Source organism: Tachypleus tridentatus, chromosome 4 (genome assembly GCF_004210375.1).
Source record: "Tachypleus tridentatus isolate NWPU-2018 chromosome 4, ASM421037v1, whole genome shotgun sequence".
Classification (NCBI taxonomy): Eukaryota; Metazoa; Arthropoda; class Merostomata; order Xiphosura; family Limulidae; genus Tachypleus; species Tachypleus tridentatus.
This window is the reverse complement of record NC_134828.1, coordinates 58,523,719-58,548,648: the sequence shown is the minus strand read 5'-3', so window position 1 is coordinate 58,548,648 and position 24,930 is coordinate 58,523,719. Positions and strand designations below refer to the sequence as shown.

General features: G+C 33.7%; 1 protein-coding gene across 4 annotated transcripts in view; it reads right to left on the bottom strand.

The window, feature by feature from the left end:
• Positions 1-24,930, bottom strand: part of LOC143249202 (transcription factor 12-like) — a 126,223-nt gene that overhangs the window by 40,819 nt on the left and 60,474 nt on the right. For all 4 annotated transcript variants that reach the window (XM_076498670.1, XM_076498671.1, XM_076498673.1 and 1 more), the window contains one exon: positions 1,675-1,759. In XM_076498670.1, coding sequence (XP_076354785.1) covers positions 1,675-1,759 — 85 coding nt within the window. The remainder of the gene's footprint in view (positions 1-1,674; positions 1,760-24,930) is intronic.

Here is a 24,930-nt window from a genome sequence, read left to right as displayed (position 1 = left end):
TGAGGTTTGAAAAAATACTAGTCAAACCATTAAGGAGGTTACTGTTTCAGATGGAGCTGGTGGGGAGTAATGTAGCTGACCACTTTAATCAAATATTAATTCACAACAATCTTAAACTTAATTATAGTATTTCTATCTTTACATTTAAAAAAGTACAAAACAGGTTCCAGCTGACAGAAATTAACCACAGAAATGAATGCAACAAAAAAGATGTCCTTAACAATTTAGTCTGCCTTACCTAGTATAGTATCTTAAAGTATCACAATGTATACATTAAACAGCATTAATGTTCCATTTATTTATCACACTGACACTATAAAAAGTGGACAAATAGATTAAAAAAACCAAACAGATTTACAACAAGAATACAGTGTTTGGTTTTCTTTTCAACATCAATGTTTCATACATACTTCTCCCTCTAATGTTTGACATTGTAACTAGTGATTTTGAATAAAATTTGAATCAGTTGCTAGTTATTCTAACTCATTCCATGTAGTATTTCTATATTTTTTGAAATAAAATTTAAAATACCTGTTTAATATATTAAATAAACATTAAGATTGCAGAATGGTTTGCAAAATGTAACATAAAATACAATATTCAATGAAGCATTTGAAAGACAAAAATATGAATCCCTTTAACTCAAGCACTTTAAAAAGGTGGACCATTCTTCAACAGAGACAACTGAATGAAATTTAGCAACCTGATAATTTAGTAGTTCAGCTTTACAACAAATATGAAACATTCTATGTGAAGATGAAAAAGAATGTTTAAGTTTATTGTTAAGTTGTTTAATTATTATTATATATGTATACATATATAAAGAAAGAAATGCTCAGAAGGGGGAAAAAATCTAAATATATTCCTGAGTGTTACTGACAGAAGAAGTGTTTTGTTTAAATAACTAGAACTACTCTAATACACAGTCAAAATACTCTTGTATCTTCATGCTCTTGTAGTTAAGATATTTTGGTATTCCATGAACACAAATAATAACATAATTTTATGCAGTCCTTACTTATAAGGCAACTTTAAACTTATTTCACATTAGAGTACACAATGTCAAAAAATTATACAACTCAGATGTAATAAAAACTATTTTAAAAATCACAATGTAAAAGTAAAATCCTAGTGCAACCAAAATATAATTATCACTTCACCCTATGAGATTTTAATATATGTTGTTGCATTATTGCCAAGGAAGGCACTTTATATTTCCAAATTACTGCATAATAATGACTATTCTCCTGCAAATTTATAAAAACATTCTTTTCTAAATTGTTGAAATTACAAAAAAGCAGTTTTTTTTAAATATTCTCAACACTGCCTTTTTCCATGTTTAGCTTTTAACAGTGTCATAAACATTCTATATCAAATTATTTAAAACTTACATATAGACACAATTACATGTAGTAATATAAATACAAAAATAAGTTAAATAGCAATCTACAAGAGAAAAAACAATATCATCATGACAAAAAAGGAGTCTCCAAAGCAATCAGCTTCTTCTATAATCCAAACTGTGTTACAAAAAATTGGTGTATGTAAATATTGAACTATATTTCTTTTTGTTTACATTATTTACAATAAAAGTGCAGATTTCAGAGTATTATTCATTAATATCTACTGCTATTATGGTTAGTGTTTTTCTATGAATATTGCAGTTTTACATACCCACAAAATAAGAGTCTCCACAGAGGCCTGATTTTGGTGTTGTATATCGACCAACTTGCTGATTAAACCCATCTGTGGGAAAATTCTAAAAATGGAAAATATATATTACATTAGTTTTCAGGTTTAATGACTGCAGTAACAATAATGTCCAGGCAAAAGTTAAAACTTATCTTGTGCTCTTCTTTATCTTGCTCAATTAGATTGCAGAGTTCAGTTTAAAATTCTTGTACATTAGAATACTTTTTTGAGCTTTGAGCTTATCAAATCTACAAGTTCAGCTACATGAATAACCTACGATAAATCATATACAAAGATCTCTTGGTTTAAAACAGGAGTATCATGCACCACGGTAGAAGAAAGAGGCAGAATCATAAAAATGTGCGAGAGTGTTCAATGGCCAAAATATTTTAAATGAAAATTAACAATTACATTTTAATACCTTTAGCTTTTACCCCGTAAATCTATGTAAGATACATGAAAATACCTTGTTATTACATTAAGTGGTAATTAAGACCCTATAGGATTAAAGATAGAGAAATGATACTGCTTCCTAATTAACTTACACAACAGGCTTTAACAAGTTAATGTCTTCTATATATTACATCTCATTCACAATCATAAATAAGTCACTGAATATTACAGTTACATTACAAACTTTGCCACCAGTACTCAGGCACTGATAATCTCACTTGATTTACATATATCTCTTAAACTCCAAGATGCACACTATACTAACAGTAAATTTATTTTATTTTCATTTTCCCATTTGATATTTCTTTTTCTAAAAAAAAAAAAAAAAGCATCTTATAAAAATATCATTTTTTCTACAGTCCCAACAGTTTATGTTTGAGTTTTTATTAGTGCTTTCTTGTCATTACAATGTCTTTGAATACCCAAAATTTATTCTTACTTAAAAGTCAGTTTAGATAATTTAAGAAGGCAAATCATTAGAAACCAACAGACCTAAAATTTGTAATACAATACAGATTAACTGCACTCCTCTTGTAACATAACAACAACAAAATTTGCAGTCAGTAGTACTTTTCTCACAAAGTTCTGATTTAGTTTGTTACTGGTCATGGACAAACAAGTTTTCAGACTTCAAGAGTAAACTTGCTTTGTTTTTTATACAAGTCTTTCAATTTTTAATTTATAAAAATTGTAAACAAAACAAATTATGAAACTATTTTCATTCCTTCAACCTATGCTTTAGAGCAAAATAAAGAATCATACATTGTTAATGACCACACACGAGAATTATGACAATTAAACACCATAGATGAGATAACAAAAGCAGCATCAAGGATAAAGCAAGACAACTGCATAGATCAGAACTGCAATTCAACACAATAACAAAAAATAGCTAGTTAAACATATTAATTTATTTTTCACTACAAAAGTCATACTCGCAAAATATTTCTTCCTTCTAACTCAAAGTTATTAAGTGTTCTGTTTTTGACCAAGTTCAAATCACCTACTTTTATGACTACTTGCACTAATAGATTAAAGTAATTTGTATGTAACTGTGAATTACTGTATAGCCTACAGCTATACTGAGTTTCCTGACCTCATACCAACCCAAGCTTTGCTTGAGGGCTGCATTTCAGCAAAATACTGATATGCCAAATCATCTTGAAATGCTAAAACAGTCAACTGTTAAGTGTACATTGATTTTCGTTGTTTAAATATTTTAATAAAAAATATTAAAATACCCTTGAAAAAAAGACATGTTTTATAAAGTAGTATTTGTGCTTGAAAAATAAGAATACAATTTTCCTAAGTGGATGAGTTTAGTGTATATTAACATGGTACAATTAACAACTTTAGAAACTGGCATGAAGTAAAAAAATTCTATAAATGAATAACTAAGAATAAAAATACCATTTTTATATGTCAAAAAATAAACAGCATTAAATATCTAGTATTCCCTCTGACAGCAATATTTTATTCTATAAATAATTAGTAAATTATACTAAAGTACTTTTTCAGGCTATGACTAAGAACTAATAATTATACAAAAAAAACACTTTCATAAAACATCTTAGTCATTGTTTATCTCTTAGTGTCTTTGTGTTTTATAAAGCAAACCTTGAATTTGGTAAATTACTTTCAGAAAGTGAAACAGGAAAAATGTTACACAAATGTAAAAAGTTAGTACATGTTGAAATAAAAACTTTGGTCTGAATAACAACAAGCAAAGCCAATACTACACCTTCAGAAAAAAAAAAAAATTAAAAGCTGGCAATCATGGAAACGTAGATATACATTATCTCAGAAATAAAACCATTTTGTTATAAACACTAAAAACGTCATTTTCCACAGATTATTTGCATAATATAATGTGTACATGTGTGTGTGTGTGTTCTTTACATGTTAAGGGCAAAAAAGACACACATATCACAAATAATTTTGTAATTAATAGTAATAACCCTTTAACTATGAAATAAAATTATGAAACAATATTTTAAGTTTTGAAGATAGCCACTGATAATGAAAGTACAATACAAAAAATGAGAATAAATCAATGAAACATAAAGTATAATAAATTACAAACTGTATAATGCAAGTAAAACCACTGATTACTCAATATAATACAAATTATAAACAATAAGTAGTGTAGAAAGAAGTAAAAAAACAAGTTTAATCCCTACAATGTGAACAAAACCAAATTATAAACTGTTAAATGCAAGTAGAATTATAAATTGTGCAGAACAATACAAAGTAAACTATTAAAATTGTAGAAGGCAAGTAAAAAAATATTAGTTAAGTGTGAACTAAATAGTATTGTATGAACTAAACTATAAACAAAGTACAATGTAAGTAAAAAAAACAAAATTAGTCAGTACAATATAAGCTACAAAAAAGTGTAAAATGTAAGTGAAACTACAAGATTAATCAGTACAGTATCCACTATGATGAACTACAAACAGTGAAGTGAGTAAACCTACTATTAATCAATCAATACAATATTACAGTAAATTAGACTGTAAACTGTGTAGAAGGCCTGTAAAACTACAAGCAATGTAGAGGCAAGTAAAACTACGAGAATATACGACTTCAAGATAAAAACCTAACTGCCACGATGAAGAATTAGAAACTACATCGCTTTAATGTTGGGGGCAAAATGTGATGAAACTTTTCTATATGTATCTTTGTTGTTCTGCTTGTTCTTGAAAAGTTTTAGTGCTGTTGAAACTGTTTTACGTATTTGATATGTATATATTTGATAGAGTCGTGTTTGTATTTAACTGGTTGGTATGTTCTTATACACGTTTACAATCATACAAGAAAAATCATATGTACAAATATAAATAGGATCTTGGCACCACGCCGTCTACTCAGAAAGTCCTGAAGCAAACAGGATCAAGGGTTCTTGTACATAGTTAAGAAAACATAATTAACTCTTTATGTAAAGTATCAAATAGCGAACCTTTGACGTCAAAACCAAAGTTCATCAAGGATTGGTTTCAATTCGTTATTACAAGCAGAAATACGTACACGTTTGTGAAGCCCGTGCACTTGCAAATATCAAACTGAAATTATGTCATCCCTAACGAATAGACACGTATATCACTGCTCTGAAACATTAATCCCAGCACCGATCAAAATATCGAGATAATCAAATAAACTTTAACTTCCTTCATGTCGCAATTCAAGAACTATTTATAATTATACTGAAAAAATAATCGTTCTAATTACATTCTTTATAATACACGCAAGAACTAAAGTTTATGCTCAGTAGAAATATCGCGTACTAACGACATCTTCATAGAACCACATTATTGCCCACTTTAACTTCCGTGACCCTTAAAGTGTATCTTTTACTACAATAACGAAGAAAAACTTCATGATTTTAGTATCTGCTTATCTCAGAAACAAAGTTTTAATTACAAAACATAATTTTAATTCATTTTCAAGGCAATGACGGTGTTCCGGGAATTGAAATAAACACATAAGTAAAGTTATACAAATACACGAATTTTATACAGATGTATAGGATTAACAATTCATTCACAACAAATGCGATTTTAAATCATGTAAATACATATAATGTCTGTTATATATAGTATGCAGGCTTTCAAATTTCGCAATTATTAAATCTGAGTCACTGAAACAGATATTCCAGCTCAGTATTTGTTTACAGATTAAAAAAAAGAAGAAAAACCTGAGGAGCGGGATGATCTTATAAGTGTAATATTCGTAACATGTAAAAAATTATTTCCTTGGCACTGAAGAGGTCACCGTAGTGTTAAATTAGTTACACAATCTTTAAGTGTAAGAACTGTGTAAGGACTGTTCAACACGGTGAAGCTTTGCAAGCTAATTAAATAATTTCTACACAATTATACTGTATAACCGTTACCAACTAAGCACTTAAAAAACGTAAGATTACCCTATGACCTTCAAACTTATTGTAAAGCTGTATAGCTACCGCAGTGCTGAAAGGGCAATTTATGTTAGTGCCAGTTTTGCATGTTAAAACACCCAATTCATAACTTCAGTGCCTATTTTAAACAGCATGCAGCCAAGGCCAAGCTTCTAAAACCTTGAGTAAACTGTTTCTTTACTCAATCTTGCTCTGATACGACATGCTGGCCTTGGGTGTGGGACGTTAACGACATTCCACGCGCATACGAACCATGCATGACGAAGGGATTAGGGAATCTGACCTAGCCTCGTTAGTAGGTCTACGGGATCATTTAAAAGTTTTTTCGCTTGCCAGATGGGAATCTTATTGTTTTGATATTTTTGTCTATTATACAAAGCAAACTCTTGATTGAAAGTGATGAGCATAACTTCCTCTATTTGGATAAAACTGTGATGGGATTTCTTTCAAGCTAACAACACACGAAACTGATAGTAACATTTGAGGCTAGTCACCATGGCACCAAGCTGTCTAGAAAGTTCGTAGTCTTTTTGTGTTGCGTACAAAAAATGTGTTCTCTAACATACATTACATCAGATTACACAAAAAAGGCACGCCTTTTACAGTAATGTAATTTAAAATATATTAGATAAAATACAACATGCAATACACAGAACTACTTTACTCCAAGAAATTTGCCCTCCAGTAGCACAGCAGTACGTCTGCGGTCTTACGACGCTACGCTAGACACCGAATTTCGACAGTCGTGCTGGATGGAGAATTGTTTGTTTTTAATTTCGCGCAAAGTTACTCAAAGGATATCTGCACTAGCCATCCCTAACTTAGCATCATAAGACTAGAGGGGAGGCAGCTAGTCATTACCAACCACCGCCAACTGTTGGGCTACTCTTTTACCAACGAATAGTGGGATTGACCTTCACATTATAACGCCCTCACGGCTAAAAGGGGTGAGCATATTTGGTGCAACGGATATTTGAACCCGCGACCCTCAGATTACGAGTCGAGCGCCTTAACCCACTTGGCCATGGCGGGCCAATGGACAAAGGAGAGATAGCCCTTTGTGTAGCTTTGTAATTGAATACAAACAGTCCACCAAAGTTCTATGTTTAATCTCTACAACAAGATGGACAAATCTACACTATATGGCTGTGTTATATTTCTATATGCGATTTCTAAAACCAGCTACTGACATTTCTTCATTTTCTCAGTATTTAATTCGCTGTAAACTGAGTCCTAAGATATTTATGTTTTATAATGAAAAAATATTTATTGCTTATGGAAGCAAGCAATAAATGTGATGCCTGAAATCGCCAGCCAGTAATTATTTTATTACACCCATCCCCCATCTTCCGCTTTTAGCCTTACAACATTAGTGCTGCATTATAGAATAGTTAACCTAAAACCATAGGCTTCCATATAAATATTAAAGTTTAACATTTCGCTGAAGATTTTGACCTCATTTTGTGAATCACAAATAAATCAACGAGATTTATAAATCGTTCAGTTTTCAAAATATAATAGCCCATCACGTGATCATAACAATTGTTATGTATCATAATTTATCTCGGACAAGTCTTCGATTTATTATGTCACGTACGTTACGTATTACTATTTCAAATAACAGAAAATTTTATTTTAGAAGTTAAATGAATGTCAATATTTACCCACAAGGTTGATGCACAAAATTTCCTTTCTTGAGACAAATATATTTTCATATACAAACAACAATACAATTTATAAGAATGGTTATTATAAATAGTTATTTAAAATATTGGTTAATACAGAATAGTTTTACAAAATTATAAACTATACTGAATCTTCTACCTTGTCTGGAACTGAATATTTTATCACCGGTCCAGGTACAGGAAGAGCAAATTAATTATGAATTGATATTGTTACACCTTGCTTAAGCTAGCCCTATCTTTTCTTGGCTAGCCTCACACCGCTTGCAAACTGACTTTTTCCGACGAAGGTATTTAATGACCTTGTAGAAATACTACCGTCCAGAGTTGAACTGAAGTTGAATGCTTTTTAATATTCGAAACATAAAAACGTTCCTGGTCAAATTCTGTAGTTTTTCGATTAACATGTGTTAACTACAATTGTAGCTTCCGAGGCTTATGATATACTGACTGTAGCTAACCAACAGTATTTTAAACTGTCTCTCAGGTAGCTTTTATATCAACAAGGCAAGATTCTCGAATGTTCAACAATATTCGAAGACACTCTAGTGTTTTCGTAAAACTTCTATTACTGATTGTTGCATTCGAGAATCTTCTACAAATTTAGAGAACAGGCGGGAATTGCGAGATACATATCCAATAATATACGTCACGTGCATCAAACCGAAACAAACGTAAGTATTGAAATAAGTGTTTAACAGTAAATACGTTACCCAATAAACGTATAAAACAGATTAATTTCAGCACAAAATGTACTTAAAATGCTGCCTAGGCTATCGTCGGTGTTTGTAAACTAGGCCTAAATAAATCAGCGTGTTTTCACTATGCTACAAAAAAATTGTTTGGTTTGTTTTGAATTTCGCGCAAAGCTACACAAGGGCTATCTGCGCTAGCCGTCCATAATTTAGCAGTGTAAGACTAGAGGGAAGGCAGCTAGTAATCACCACCCACCACTAACTCCTGGGCTACTCTTTTACTAACGAATAGTGGGATTGACCGTAACATTATAACACCTCAATGGCTGAAAGGGTGAGCATATTTGATATGATAGAGATTTGAACCCACGACCCCTGGATTACGAGTCGAGCGCCTTAACCACCAGGACATTGCAAATTCTGGTGTCTACAGGACTTTGCAACTCTTCAACTGTGGACAACTGAAACTTTACACCATGTGTCCTTATAAAATTTTACAATTTTGAGCAAATTGTTTGTAATTACATACACCTAAATGAATCAACGTTTTTCCACTACAAAAACTGTCGCCTGAAAAGTTCTGCTGTAACACATTCATAAATTACAATGACCTTTATTTACAGTGGGAAACATTAACGAGATTTGTTGAACAGATATTCAAGGCATTTATAATGTTTAATACCAAGTAATGCACTCATAGTCAATCACAACAGGTAAATAATTTTAGGGGTCAAAATAAAAGTATTATTTTCTGTATACATAAATAACACAAAACTATACTCTTCAAAAAAAGAAACGCAAAAGACAAAATATGAGACAAATTGTTAACAAGTTTATTCCGGTAGTTCTGTATGACATGTGTGAAACTTTGCACATTCACTGCTGAACATCCAAAGTCTGCAAAGGCGAAGTCCACGCTCACTAATTGAAGTTTAACTTCACTCAACGTCAATAACGAGTATGCCCCCTGTAAGCATCAATAACTGCTTGGCATCTCCTGCCCATGGAAGCGATGGGATGACGAATCACATCCTGTGGAATGGCTGTCCACTCAGCCTGTAAAGCTGCTGCAAGCTGAGGTAGAGTCTGCGGTTGAGGTTGTCGCCGTCGCAGACGTCGGTCCAACTCGTCCCAAAGATGTTTGATGGGGTTTAAATCTGGTAATCTGGAAGGCCAGGGAAGAACGTTGATGTTGTGGTGTCTCAAGAAGACAGTGGTGAGTCGGGCTGTGTGAGGACGGGCGTTGTCATGTTGAAAAACGTCGTTGACGTTCACCATGATGGGTTCCACATGGGGCCTAAGAATCTCGTCGACGTATCGTTGAGTCGTAAGATTCCCTCGAACGTGCAAAAGGTCTGTTAAGGCAGTAGACGTCGCAGTGGTGGTCCTATCCCGAAGGTGACGTAACCGGAGGAAGCGACCTTGTGCGGGCGTGTTCACACGAGGTCTGCCAGATCGTGGACGGTCACGAGTTGATCCCTGTTGTTGGTGACGATTCCATAGCCTTGTGATGGTGCTTGAGTGGACTTCCACAGCTCTGGCAACATCTGTTCGAGATTCGCCTGCTTCCAAGAGACCAATGGCGTTGTTGCGTCGTGCTTCAGTCAGTCTTGGCGTAACTGTATTGCGTGTCGGTGGCTTAACACTGAGCTATGGAAACCGAGAACCCGTCACCTTTATAGTGATTTTGCACATGTTGCACTTGCAGAACATGCAGATCTCTCAAACAAATTTATTGGACACGCATATGTTTTGGCGAAAAATCAGATGTTTTCCTCCGTTTTCAAAGTGCACAACTTTTATTGTCATTTTGGTTTGACAATCAGTGCCTTAACACGTGTAACATCACATACTCTGAGCTTGTAACGTTATTACATATATTTCTTTTTAAAATAACAAAAATATCCCTTTTGCGTTTCTTTTTTTGAAGAGTATATTTAAAAAAAATAAACACATACACATAACCATCTACCTTACAAGGTCACGTCAGCGAGAAACAATCAAGATATCCTTTAACATAGCCGAATGCCTAAATTTCTAAGTTACCCTTATATTTGTATTAAAGCTCTCGGAAATAATGTATTTAACGGATTACCTACATCTTTTATTCAAATTAACTTATTGGTTTTCAACTTATTTTGTGTAACTGAGTGTCGGAATGTAGAGGGCGGTGTTAATGTTTGAATATATAATTTTATTTATTTATTTATTTTATTATTATATATTCAAACAGTAACACCGCCCTCTACATTCCGACACTCAGTTACACAACCCCTTTCAAATATGTGGTCAGCTTCCGGTCAGTTACCTCTTTCTTTGTGAACCTGACGATGACCGAAGAAGGTCGAAACGTTGTTCGCTCTTCTATGTAAAATATTTTCTCAACCCAAACGAGCCGTTTTTGCATATATAGAGTACAGATAGCCCATTGTGTAGCTTTGTGCTTAATTACATACAAACAAGCAAAGCAAAATCCGTTCCCCTTAATGAAATTGTTTTATTTCTCCAAGTTTCACGGTTAACATATGCAGCATTAATCAATAGCCTTAACTCCACAAAAAGCGACATCCAAACACAGAACTGAACTAACCGACTAACAAATCTCCAACTGAATAATTTACTCTAAAAGATTCAATACCTAATTCTAACCTAACACATTTATTTGGATATGTCTTAAGCTGCTTCCTAAATTTTTGAGGAAGTTTCAGACATTTAGGTTACAGATTAGGACAAAATTCCTTCAAGTTAAATATCTAGATTAAAAAAGAAGACTAAACATTCAAACAAAGTCAATATCCATGTATGAAGTAGGTTTTTAATTAAACACTGTATTACAAACACACTAAAACGTCCAACAACAACTCTTAGACTTCTCTTGTATAATAATACAGTGGAATCTGAGAGCCATTTTTTAAAGCGTACCCATTGCTTCAGAGTCCTGGAACGCAAACAATGAATCCACAGGTTGGTCACACTAACCACAGAGCCTCGTACAGCACGTGTAGGAATAACCTTCTATTTTTTTGTGACAGCCAATGTATCTCTGAAATTATTGTACTTATCCGTGCAGTTTCCATTTTGGAAATACGTAACGTTAAACAAGTTTGATAATTAATATGTATAAGATGCCTAGATTACTCGTGAATTCGTTGTTGTTGTTTTAAGCCTTTCTAACAACTTACACTAATCTGAATCTATATACCACAATCTATGTTCCATAGCTGATTTTATGTTCATGGCATAATTTTGACAAACACTGTCAAATTATAATTATTACAACTTACTGCTTTATCTGACTGACACCATGAGAGTAGTTCATGAAAAGTAATGATATATTCAGCCATTACTATGTCTATCGTATGTATGTATTCAATACCTTATTAGAGCCATTACTATGTTTATCGTATGTACATATTTATTATTTAGAGCCATTACTATGTCTATCTTATTCAAGGATGCCTGATGAGTCACCGCTTGATATGACAGATGTAATGTGGTTAGCTTAACCAATTCTCTTTTCTTTCACGGGTCTTATAATAACGTGATCACAATTATTTTCACAAAACCAAGGCTTAATTATCTTTTCTTCATTATTTTCATGTAATTATAAACTGTTTGTCGGATCAGTCTGCAGATGCTGTATAGTTTGAGAGAAATATTTAATATTTAGATAAAATAATAAGGTGACTTACATGTTGTCGAAACGTTTAGTATTATTAAAAGTTACTGAAACTAGCATGCTATCAATCTTCAAAGCACTCAAGGTAGCTACTCGAGAGACTAAGTGTGTATACACTGTTTGTATATGAATTTCGGGCAAAGTTACACGAGGGCTATCTAAGCTAGCCGTCCTTAATTTAGAAGTGTAAGACTAGAGGAAATGCAGCTAGTCTTCATCATACACTGCCAACTCCTGAGCTACTCTTTTACAAACGAATAATGGTATTAAACGTAACATTATAACGCCTCCACGGCTGAAAGGGCGAGCATGTTTGGTGTGACATAGATTCGAATCCTCAGATTACGAGTAGATCGCCCTAACCACCTGGCCATGCTGGGCCTGTGCAAATATTAGACCTCTACCTAATTTTTATTTTATTTTAAATCAAAACAGATTAGGAGATTTAGTTAAAATTAAGAACACAACACTGAGTACATTACATATCATTTATATGTATCTTCTGGTAACTACTTAATCCCTAAAAACAGGTCGAAAACGACGGTACCAATTATGTCGGTGAGCCAACTGCTAAAATCGACTTGAACAATCAAAACAAAGCTGTTCCTTTCTCGTTTGATTATCTGTTTGGTAAAAATTAACAGCAATGTAACTTACAAGACAGCGTAAATACGAAGTAGAGTGACACGTTAAACATTCCGAATATGTCAGGCTTCATATTTAAGAAAAACTAAGTGTAAAATCCAGCTATGAAAATAAATTCATGCGGAATTTCTACAGTTAACTGTGAAGATGAAAACCCTACAAGTATCATCTCACTGATGAAAACCTCCTCTGTATCACATTTAGTATTGTTAACGATCTATGACGAATGTGGTCAAGAAAACTAAACATTTAACTATTTCACAATATATTTCACAAGAAAATCAGTAACCTGAATTTTATTTAAAAAGGTAAATAATTGCTGAAAATACACCCGACAATACTTGATAATATTGTGACAATAGTAATAGACACCCGAGAAAACCTGTTTCGCTATTCTTTCCTGCCCTCTGGCGGCATGCCAAAGAGGGAGCAGCTGGTGTGGAATCGGGCGACCTCAACTTACCTGACCACACTTCGGTATGAAACATCTGCTGCAATTATAGCTTTACAGAACTAAAATATGAGCGCCAAGCCACTGGAGTCGTTTCTATCATACCACTTGTTGAATTAGATGTGTCATAAGTGGTCACTGACCGCTCATTTCTTCTGTGAAAGCTGAAAACTGCCACTGATACCATCAGGTGCAACATGCGACTTAACCACGTGACCTACTCTGTGCAAAATACCGTATGTCACAAGCTATACAAAGATACAGGTAGTGACCTAAAACATGCTACACTGTACACAATACGATTTACCTACTTTTAGTTACGAATGATCTTTCAGGGAACAATACTTACATTGGACATAGCAGATAGATCTTTAAATTATAACGTTGTAAACATATAACAGTCACACACGACATTTAATAATATCACCAATTTGATACGCCAAAAATAGCTTCTGTTCAACATATACTACAAGTACTTTTATTATGCCTTACCATATCAATATTTTCCGACGCTTTGTAACGTATTTTGTTTACACTTGTTTTCTTTCTTAAAACCCCAAATTACCACGTTTTTAAGCTGTTAATTAATAGTGGGACACACAAATATAGCACCACGTTCAGTGACTTTGTTTTGACTGTCACAACATGCAACGTACACGACTATAAAGAAAAAGTGTGTGTGTGGGAAATCTCACGTTTTCTATGTGAAATAGACAGGAAACAAGTTAGTGGGATTCATTTCAGTTTTGAAACTATTTATGTTGAAAATTATTCTGTGGTCCTCATGTTATCAGGATCCCTGCACCCAACAAAATCATGAGTCAATTTGGTACACATATAGTTTAGAAAATGTGTGTAAAAATGCATTGATAAAACTAGGATTAAACTATAATGTATATTTCAATAAGACGTTCTCTGATTAGGTGTTTGCGGTAACTTTAAGGGCTAACAAAGCTAAAATCCGGAGTGTGATTCCCTGCAGTGGACAGAGCATAGATGATGAGGGTTTGCACTAAAACATTTTTGTTTGTTTGTTTTGGAATTTCGCACAAAGCTACTCGAGGGCTATCTGTGCTAGCCGTCCCTAATTTAGCAGTGTAAGACTAGAGGGAAGGCAGCTAGTCATCACCACCCACCGCCAACTCTTGGGCTACTCTTTTACCAATGAATAGTGGGATTGACCGTCACATTATAACGCCCCCACGATTGGGAGGGCGAGCATGTTTAGCGCGACGCGGGCACGAACCCGCGACCCTCGGATTACGAGTCGCACGCCTTACACGCTTGGCCATGCCAGGACAGCACTAAAACAAATATACAAATTCTATATGTTATACAAGTCATATAATGTGATTCACAATTAATACTCATTTTCCAAGAGGACTACGTTTCAAAGACCTAAGGACAAACGACTTTTTAAATGTCATCCTCTGCATTTATCATTAATATTATGCTTACACAATCTACCATATCATGATAAGTTCTATTATAAACAGCAGGGATACAACAGACACAGCTGTGATCTCGACTAAATATGTATAATCAATTTTCACAAACAGCTGTTACAATACAAACCAGATTAAGCAAGTCAATTTTGTTTTTGTTTTTTGTTTGAATTTTGCACAAAGCTACAAGAAGGCTATTTACGCTAGCTGTCTCTAACTTAGCAGTGAAAGACTAGAGGGAGGAAGGCAGCTCACCATCACTGCCAACTCTTGGACAACTCTTTTTTACCAATGAATAGTGGGATTGATCATCATGTAATAATGGCCTCACAGCTGAAAAGGGAAATGTGATTCAAACATCCCAACCCTTACAGTTATGTCATTTACAAGTCACAAAATAGCTAAAACTTCCTTAAGTTATGCACTGTTAACACACTTTACACAAAATACTTTATTACACTGTGTGACTGTTAGCTCTGCAGAATAAAACACTGAAACAATGTTGGGTTCATGATTATAAGCTAATTTTCATGGTTAAAACTTCTGTAAGTTCTCATTTAAAAAGGAAAACCTAAGTAAAATATTTCTTGCTACTTCTAAAACAAAACAAAATATTACTATACAATAGAAAGGATGAAATGTGTCTTGTAACTATTTCACAATAGTCAAGGAAAACATTTTAGTTTTACAAAAGGTACTTTTAATAGTAGATACATGTAAAATTATTTTATGATAAGAGCATTTCTACAATACATTGATTTCACAATTATATACCATATCAACTCAGTGAAGCAAATAAATATAAAAATACTGTTAAATTTTATGATAAAATTAAATCAAAGATGAGGGTAAATAAATATAAAGGTAAAATCAGCTTTCTTGGATGATCATCAGAGCTGTCACACTTTTTCAGTGACAGGCTCCAAGCTCAAATCTTTATTCCTTCTCAGATTTGATTCTCAGAAATGCTGTTTCAGTGCCTCATGCAGTTGCTGATGTGTAAACTCATGTATTAATCAATTGACATAAACCTGAACCATTTCACACATTCTTGTGTACACTCTGGCACATTTGTTTCAGAGGTATATCATACATCTCATATATAGGGAGCTTTAATTTCAGCCAAACATTTTAAGTTTAGAAACCATCAGTTGGCCTCTGCACTAATTGCATGATATACCATTAAAATGTACATCAAACATTCTTCCCTGTTAAGATTAAAAACCTTCCAATGCATGAGCATGACAGGCTTTACTACCGATTCTGTTAAATCACCAGATTACAGTGATAAGGCAAAGTGTTTGTCTAACTAAAACCAACATTTTACATATCCCTTGCAGGTAACTGCCTTTTGAAATTACCTCCTTGATCTTTGGTCCCCAAGTAGCATAGTGGTAAGTCTGCAGACTTATACTGCTAGAAACCACGCTTTGATACCCAAGGTGAGCAGAGCACAGGTAGTCTTTTGCATGGCTTTGTGCTTAATAAACAGTAACAACCTTGATGTTTGTGAATCCCTTTATGTTATCCACACTTTTTTCAACAAATCTGTGAAGGAATATGCCAATGTATCAAGCAGTGAATAATTTATTCCAGGTGGTGAAAAATAAATAAAAACCATCATACACATACACTAGCTGTAGCTGGAGTACCCAATAAACCCTTATGCCAAATTTGGTAAATATCTATCAACAGAGGACAAGTAGTGGTGAAAAAATATATGAAAATGCAAACACATTCATGAAAACCATAAAACACAAAATTAAAAATTTTCAAGTGCCCCCCATGGATACAATGAACCTCCATACCAAAATCTGATGGAGATCCATCAATAAGAGGCAAGGTAGTGTAAAAATTGCAAAAACACCCATAAAACCACAATATTGAAAATTTGTATGAAGAACCATCAACAGGGTGACAAGTAGTGGTAAAAAAATGCCAACACACACAAACCTTCATAAGAACCACAAAACTGAAAATTTGTATGTATTAGGTTGAGGAATAATTTGTGAGCGTTTTTAAATAATTTCATTCAAGCATTACATGCAAGACTATACAATACTTCAATGCATGAACACATTACACCCAAAACATTTATTATGATACTTTATTTAATGTAATACCTAGGTATATAGTATGCATTGTTTTAAACGAAATTGCAAGAAATTAAATGCGAAAAGCAGATGGTGTCAAAAATGCTCGATTTTGTCCACTTGACATTCCATTTAATGAGCTGAAAATGAAAGCAAAAATTAAAGACATATGAAAATCAAACACACCATCTATTAGAGCAAGAAATTATCTACCAAATGACATGAAATATTTTGAGAAAGCGTTTCATTTATGAATATATTTTTTTAACTTGAAAAAACGCTCATGAATTATTCCTCAACCCAATATCTCCCTATGGACCCAATAAACTTTCTTGCTAAGTTTGGTGAAAATCCATCAACAGGGGTGAAGAAGTGGTAAAACAATATGCATAAAGGCCCATAAAAACTGCAAAATGTAAAACTGAAAATTTGTATGTATCCCCCACAGACCCATTGAACCTCCATACCAGTTTTGGAGAAGTTCCATCAACACCCTGCAAAGTAGTTACTTGGACATGCAACAGACAGTACTATTATACAAATATATATTAATTTCCTCATCAGGCTCTAGGAGACAACAGTATTCAAGGTTCTTCTGTACAATGAAGAGGCTACGATTTACAGTCAGAGTTTACCCTGTATTGGCCAGTATATACATATTCAGCATATGCATCATCACTAAATACGTCAATGGAAATTGCTTTTACATTGTATCACATATGTGAGAAATACCCTGTTAGTCATCAGTTTCTGAATTATGCAAATTATTTCTCTCCTAATAACACTGTTGGATCACAAAATGAATAACAGGTTGAAAACCATCTCTTTTAGTTTACAATAATGTTACAGCACATTTCATCCACTCATAATTAATTGTACAAATGCCATATATACAGGATGTATGCATGTACTTTACATTCCTCTATCTACTTCACCACACAAATGAAACACCACTCCTCATATTCCACTACCACTGGTATAAGTATCTGGGATCAAAATATTATACACACTTAGAAAAGTAAACACTGAACTTCAACTAAAGTATGCTTACACAACTTTAACACTCAGCAACAGTCTGAAATGCACCTAAAATATACTCCAACTTTTCTGAGAGTTGAGTTATAGTGCATGTATCTTGGAAAGATTGTCTATAAAACATCAATAATTTGATATAAAATCTTAGAAATTAAGTCTCTCATTCTCTCATGGACTTAGGTCAGTCTCTGACCTTTACAAACTTTGTATGGAAGTTCTTGTCACTGTGTTCAATCCAAACCACTTACAGAATCACTAATCATGTCATGTGTTTGGCTGCCATATATTTACTCTCAGATTTCATCAACATTAAGTGAAGCATCATCACTTATGCTGCTAGTACTACCCAGTTCTGCTCTATTAACTGAGAAGTTGAATAGCCAAATATCTGTTGTCACATATCAACAATGGGACTTTACCATCACTTGGACACATAGCCAGATATTCAAGCAAGTGCAGCCTGTTTAATAAAATGAAAACACTGTTTCTACTTCTCCAGCAGAGTTAACTGAAAATACAAAATGGAATAGTGTTTATACACTCAGACATACTGTGACTTCCATCCTAGCCTATGCTTCTGCAGTCCTTTGTTCTCAAGCACAATTTTATCAGCATTTAATGTTTTTTTTAATAATTCTTCAGTTTATTTGATGCACAAGTGAAGCTAATTAACAATTTCTTTGACAAGATAAATGTTTCTAACAAGAAAAAATGGTTACATGAGATAATCAAGTAAAATCAGACACACACCTCTCCGGTTACATCTAACCCAACATTGTTAATCAGAACAATGTATCTGTCAATTGACCAGAGAGATGTCTTCATTTAGGATGCCTCATACACCAGAAGTTCCAAGATCCACTAAAGATTAAGTGGTTCCTGTATTAACCACAAACTTGAACTCAAATCTGGGAATCTTTACTGGAGCATGCCAAGTCCCACACTTGGAGACAAGCTAAGTACTGTGTCGCCCTTCCTCCAGAGTGATGGCCATAAGACTCCACTAATTTAATGTAGCAGGGATTGTTGCAGAAACAGCTTGTTTATGCCTTTTCTGCATCTATTATGGAATTGAATAGAAAGATACATCCCATTTATCTTGTCTGGGATCATCTGATTGGCAATTTTATTTGAAATGTCTCATAAAAACCTAACCATAACCACTTCCCCCATCAAAGAATGGCATCTAGAATTTTGTTTAGCTGTGTTATGGCAATGAGAGATGTCTGCAACAGAGAATACAGAACTATATTCAAGCTTTCTTCAATAGAGGCTTCACTGCAGTTGTTTTGGTTTTTTGTTTCATTTTTTTAATTTTGCACAAAGCTACATAAAGGCTATCTGCACTAGCTGTCCCTAATTTAGCAGTATAAGACTAAAGGGAAGGCAGCTAGTCATCACCACCCACCTCCAACTCTTGGGCTACTCTTTTACTAACGAATAGTGCAATTGACATTCACATTATAATGCCCCCACGGCTGAAAGGGCGAGCATGTTTGGTGCAACGGGAATTCAAACCTGCCACCCTCAGAGTACAAGTCGAACGCCTTAACCCACCTGGCCATGCTGGGCCTCATTGGAGGTGGAGCTTGCTCTGTTTAAGGTTGAGATGCTGTGTGCCTCTTTTTCTCCCACAGTTAATTCAAAAATACTAACTAATTGTGGTTGCCACATAAACTTTACCATTAAGATGCAGGTGTCCCCTCACACACACACAGGGAGCCATGGAATTTCACTCACAAAACCTTAAATAAACTTATCGTCAAATATAAGTTTGCAATTAACATAGCAGGAAATATCTTCCCAAGCAGCAATTGCAAATCATCCATAAAAAATGTAAAGTTTTCCTTGGTCCTTTTCTCTCCATGTCTTAACTTGGCATAACAGATAGCCCATTTCTTATCTATATTGGAAAGTTGGTACACCTCACCTAAGACTGTATTTCATTAAGTCTAAGCTTTGGTTATTGCAGTAATTAATAACTCTATGTAGTTACCTGCCTGAATAATTTAGGAAAATACTCCAAGAATTTCATAGCAGTATTTTTGAGTGTTTGGGTGGGGGTGTTACCTGCTTTATTTCATTGGCATAGACCTGCAGCTGTTGAACGATGCATTTCTGGTTGCATCTCAGCAATCATGCAACTAAGACAACTACAACATCAGTGGTACCAACAGCAGTTAATGTCAAGATTTTTCTGGATCAACAGAGTGGTGAGTTGTATGCAAAAGCCAGATAACACAATCCAAGATGTGGCACATCTCTTTGTGCTTTTGGTAACATGTCCCTCACCTAAGAGAGAATTATGTCTACCCCATATTATTATTTCCTTCTCTGGGTGTTTGTTGTCTCTCCTGATGATTAGACAAGTACAAGTGATAGTCATTATCTACCAGAGGTACCTCCATTCTTCTTCCTTCCACAGGTGATATCAACAAGCAATAGGATGCAATAACACTGTCCACAGCAACTTTATTGCCCTATACAGATTGTCCTACTTGGTCTTACAAGAAGTTCACCACTGTGTACTTCAGACATGTCTCCTGTGTATTAAAGGTCAAATTCATAGTAAAAACAAGTTCAGCAGACTAGGAAATCCTTGACTGCTATTGTTCAGATTTAGACCAGCAACATGACACTTCACTTCAGCAGCAAATGATCTTCATCTTTGGAAAGGATTTCTCATAGATCATGACACACTCTTAGATCAAAACTACCTTCAGCAACTAACTTTATTACCAACCTGAGCTAAAAGGGTAAAAAAAGAGATCTAGTACATTTCATATTTTAAAATAGATTACTTGAAATTTCTGTCAAAAAGCAAATAAAAATAAAATCTGAATGTATGGTAAAAGTTTTATGTTACAAGGCCCCTTTAAAATCATTAATAATTTTTTAAGATCTTATGCATCAACAAATTCAAAAAGCATTCCACCTATGTGAATATACAATCAAGGTTAATAAAGTAATGGATTAGATAATTGCATGATGTTTATAAATGAGGTAATATACTTATTCATGCAAGCCTGCAAAACAATTAATGAAAGTAAAGATATGTCAATTTTCAAATGGGAATATGCAACCAATAGGAACATTGTTATCATAAATGTTTATAGAAAGTGTCAACCAACTACTGACCACTACTAAGTGTTTTTGGTACAAAAGATGTCAGAACTGGAACTTAGTTGACAAATCTCTTATAATGCAGTCAACTATTTCCAAATGTATTATTCAAATTGCATTACAATCAAAACTTATTTATATTCAAACAGGAATGCCAGTTTTAGTGGTACTTACAGCAAACAAATTGCAGATAATGAATTATTGGGATCATTTACTGTGGTTTGAATATTTGCATTTATCTTTCTGAAGTTGTACTAAGAGATAGAAAAAATATAGATAGAACCACATGAAACACTTAGTCTTGTTGATGTTGATCTGGTTGTGTAAGCCCTGTTTTTCTTTCAGAATTTGAATTTTCACACTAATAAGAGCAATATAGTATCTTCAGACATATTCCTTTTCCAGTACAAGCAGCAGATATCGATTTGATTAAATGTCAAAATCACCATCAATATCCTGTTTAATTATTAGTGAAATAACTGTTGACCCAACTACACTACAAAACGTTGGCTGCAAATAAAGTTCCAACTCAATATTACTAAAATTATGTGTAGGTTCTAGTGAAATGACCAATTAATATTGTACGCTTCAGACAAATTTACTGTAAACCTTAAGTGCTACAAATATAAGGAAAGATCTGTTTACGAATCATACGTAATTACACAAACTAATTAAAAAGTGGAAGAATATGGCCAAAGCATACTACGATGTAAGAAATATAACCTATATTATGAAATAGTATGTCCAATAGTAATGACTTCAATTAGACAAAAAGTATACTCCAACTTTACAATAAATATATACTTATGTACCAATCACCTACTATAGAAAAAACACACGACTGTACATTTTTTTTAATGTTCAAGATAAATATGTAACACAACAAACATCAAAAAAGCACTACATAACGGCACTCTTCCAATCTTCTAGAGTTGTGTCATAGCAGTCAAAGAAAATGTTGAAGTTTTAAAGTGGATTGAACAAGATAACTTTCAGGAGTTTGTAGCTTATAAGTCTATAATGATATACTCAAAGAATAAAGCAGAACCTTGCAATATAACTAACTAGACACAGAACAGTATACATTAATTGAACAAACAAACACAGCAAGTAACTGAACTTTTAACTTTAACGTTGCAAGTTCGTAAATTTACCACTGACCAACAAGGGAACCGTACAGCACACCTCATGAAAATAATTTATGTTTTTAAATTTTGTCTTTATTATGAAATCAAAAATGTTGCTTAGAATTATAAGCACAGAAACATCGGTCAGTTTATAACTTAATTAGTAAACCCTCTGCTCCGGTATTTAAATCTTAGGTTCTAAATTCCTCTCGAAAAACGATTTTGAAATATAATACTTGGCAAGCTTAAAATTTGAAACTCGCTTTTAAAAAACAGTTACACGCACGGCAAATCCGATTCTACGCATTTAAAAGTGACCTAACATCGTACTTACGTCACGCATCGTAGGGAGTGTATCTCAACATTTGGTTTGTTTTGAATTTCGCGCAAAGCTACTCGAGGGCAAATCCGATTCTACGCATTTAAAAGTGACCTAACATTTTACTTACGTCACGCATCGTAGGGAGTGTATCTCAACATTTGGTTTGTTTTGAATTTCGCGCAAAGCTACTCGAGGGCTATCTGCGCTAGCCATTCCTAATCTACCAGTGAAAGACAAGAGGGAAGGCAGCTGGTGATCACCAACCACCGCCAACTCTTGAGCTAATACTTTACTAACGAATACTCGAATTGACCGTCATTTTATAACGCCCCTACGGCTGAAAGGGTGAGCATATTTAGTGTGACGGGGATTCGAACACGCGACCCTCGGATTACGAGTCGAGTGCCTTAACCACCTGGCTATGCCGGGCCGTATCTCAACCTCTTCAATAGATAGTTAATTCTAACGTTACTTTTAAAAATTGCCTATAATTTATCATCATCGCTTCATTCGAGAAAGCGAAGAAAACCGTGAACCGAACACCCTGTAAATATCATTTATCAAATAAAGCTTAATTTTGTTTTGCTGATGTAATTATACTTCTAAACTTTGGAATAGAAAGTTATCTACTTAGTTTATCTGATTACATTATCAAATTTTACAAATTAAGACGCATGTTTTGCTGTTAGCATATTACAATGTTCAGGATAAGTAACAGCTAAATGTGGTGAATTATAATTATATACAAGTAAAATACATTACATCAATATACGGTGACACCTAGCTTGCTTTAGGAATACTACGTATAGCGCAAACTACATGCAATACACTCCAATTTTGATAGGTGCTCAGTATTGTATACGATACAATACAATACAATACAATGAAGCCGTGGTAAAACTATGTGACACTCGTCAAATACCATACGATTCATGAATCTTCACGAAATTTGGAAAGCTTCCAGTAAAAATTACAAGTCTTTTGTACAAAATAAAAAAAAAAAAAAATAAAGTATTTTTGTTAATAATGCAATAAAGAAAGATGAGTACTGAGTACAACGTGTTGTTTTCATCTACCAAAATATTGCATGCAAATTAACATAACAAATGAACAAACAAAATTGACATTTTTTATTTTACTTCTATTAGAAGCTACCATTTAGTTGTTCAAGGCTTAGAATTTGAAATATATATATATATATATACACACACACACAAAATGTGCAGTACCTAAAAAGACAATGTTAGTAACATAAATAATAAATTATAGACAAGATTTTCAATATTTGTAATAAACCGTTGGTAAAACTTCTGTATCTAGGTATGTATTGTATCAAGCGTTTGTATATAATTTAACTTTGGTAAAAATTAATCAAATAAGACATCCATGTTATGGTGACGCAGATGTTTTTACATTTATCAAACAAAACTGAGTTATATAGGAAATTTCTAACGTTCTAACAAATACAATTTAAAATACGTTCAGACAAAAATGTCAAATCCAAGGAAAAACAATATGATCTTAACAAAGAGTCGAATGTAAAAATTGCCTTCTGGTCAGTGAATATATTTTAAACACGAAAATATAAAAAGGAATAATTTTAAAAATTTCGCGCAAAATTCACAGCATTACATGTGTATTCTCACATCTACACATATCATATGTGATTGATAACCTAACGACCACAGAACCTGCTGAAAGCATGCTGACGTTGCCGTCGATCTCTCCGAGGGTCATGCGTCGAGCAGCTGCGCCAGGTGCTAAGCTGGTTCAACCAACCAGAACATATCTCGAGATCATAAGCAAGCGCTGAATCCCAATCCCCTCTAACATACTCCCCCTCTCTCTCTTTATATATATATCAAGTACGCGCGCGCGCACATACAGACAACTATAATATACAGGTTGCTTTGCCTGCGTTATATGAAGAAAAAACAATAAAATCATGACCCCTTTCACAGATTTACATTACATGCACACACACATTATTATAAACATGTTACGCTTTAAGAAAACCCAAATATGTATTGAAACTCAAGTTTTAAGTTGTACTTTAAACTGATAGTTGGCTACTTCTCCTTGCTCGAATATGAAAGAACAAATATATAGTATCAAAATAAAACCATGTGATGTTCATTTATCTATCTTCTAGTGAAGTGAATACTAGATAGGGTTTTAGACTTATTTTTGTGTCCTATTAATTTATGAAATATATGTGGGCAAAAACCAAAATACGTTAATGGATTGTATAAAATCCACTTCTTTATAAAATAACATCACTTTCAAAAATATCCAAAAAATGTGAAAATTTTATTAAAATAAAATTGAATGACTGCCAAAATTAAACATAATACCACATTAGCAAGAAAAATGAATAGAAACATATACGCACTTTACAGTACACTACTATTACATTTTTTTTTGCCACTCACTAATGTGTTGTTACTGGCAGTTTACGACAAAGTTGTTTTAAGGAGTTCTTATAATTATATATTTCCTTTTAACTAATATGTCACTTCCTGGGAAAACTGACACCAAACTTATGTGTAATGCCTGGTAGATTGATAAAGAT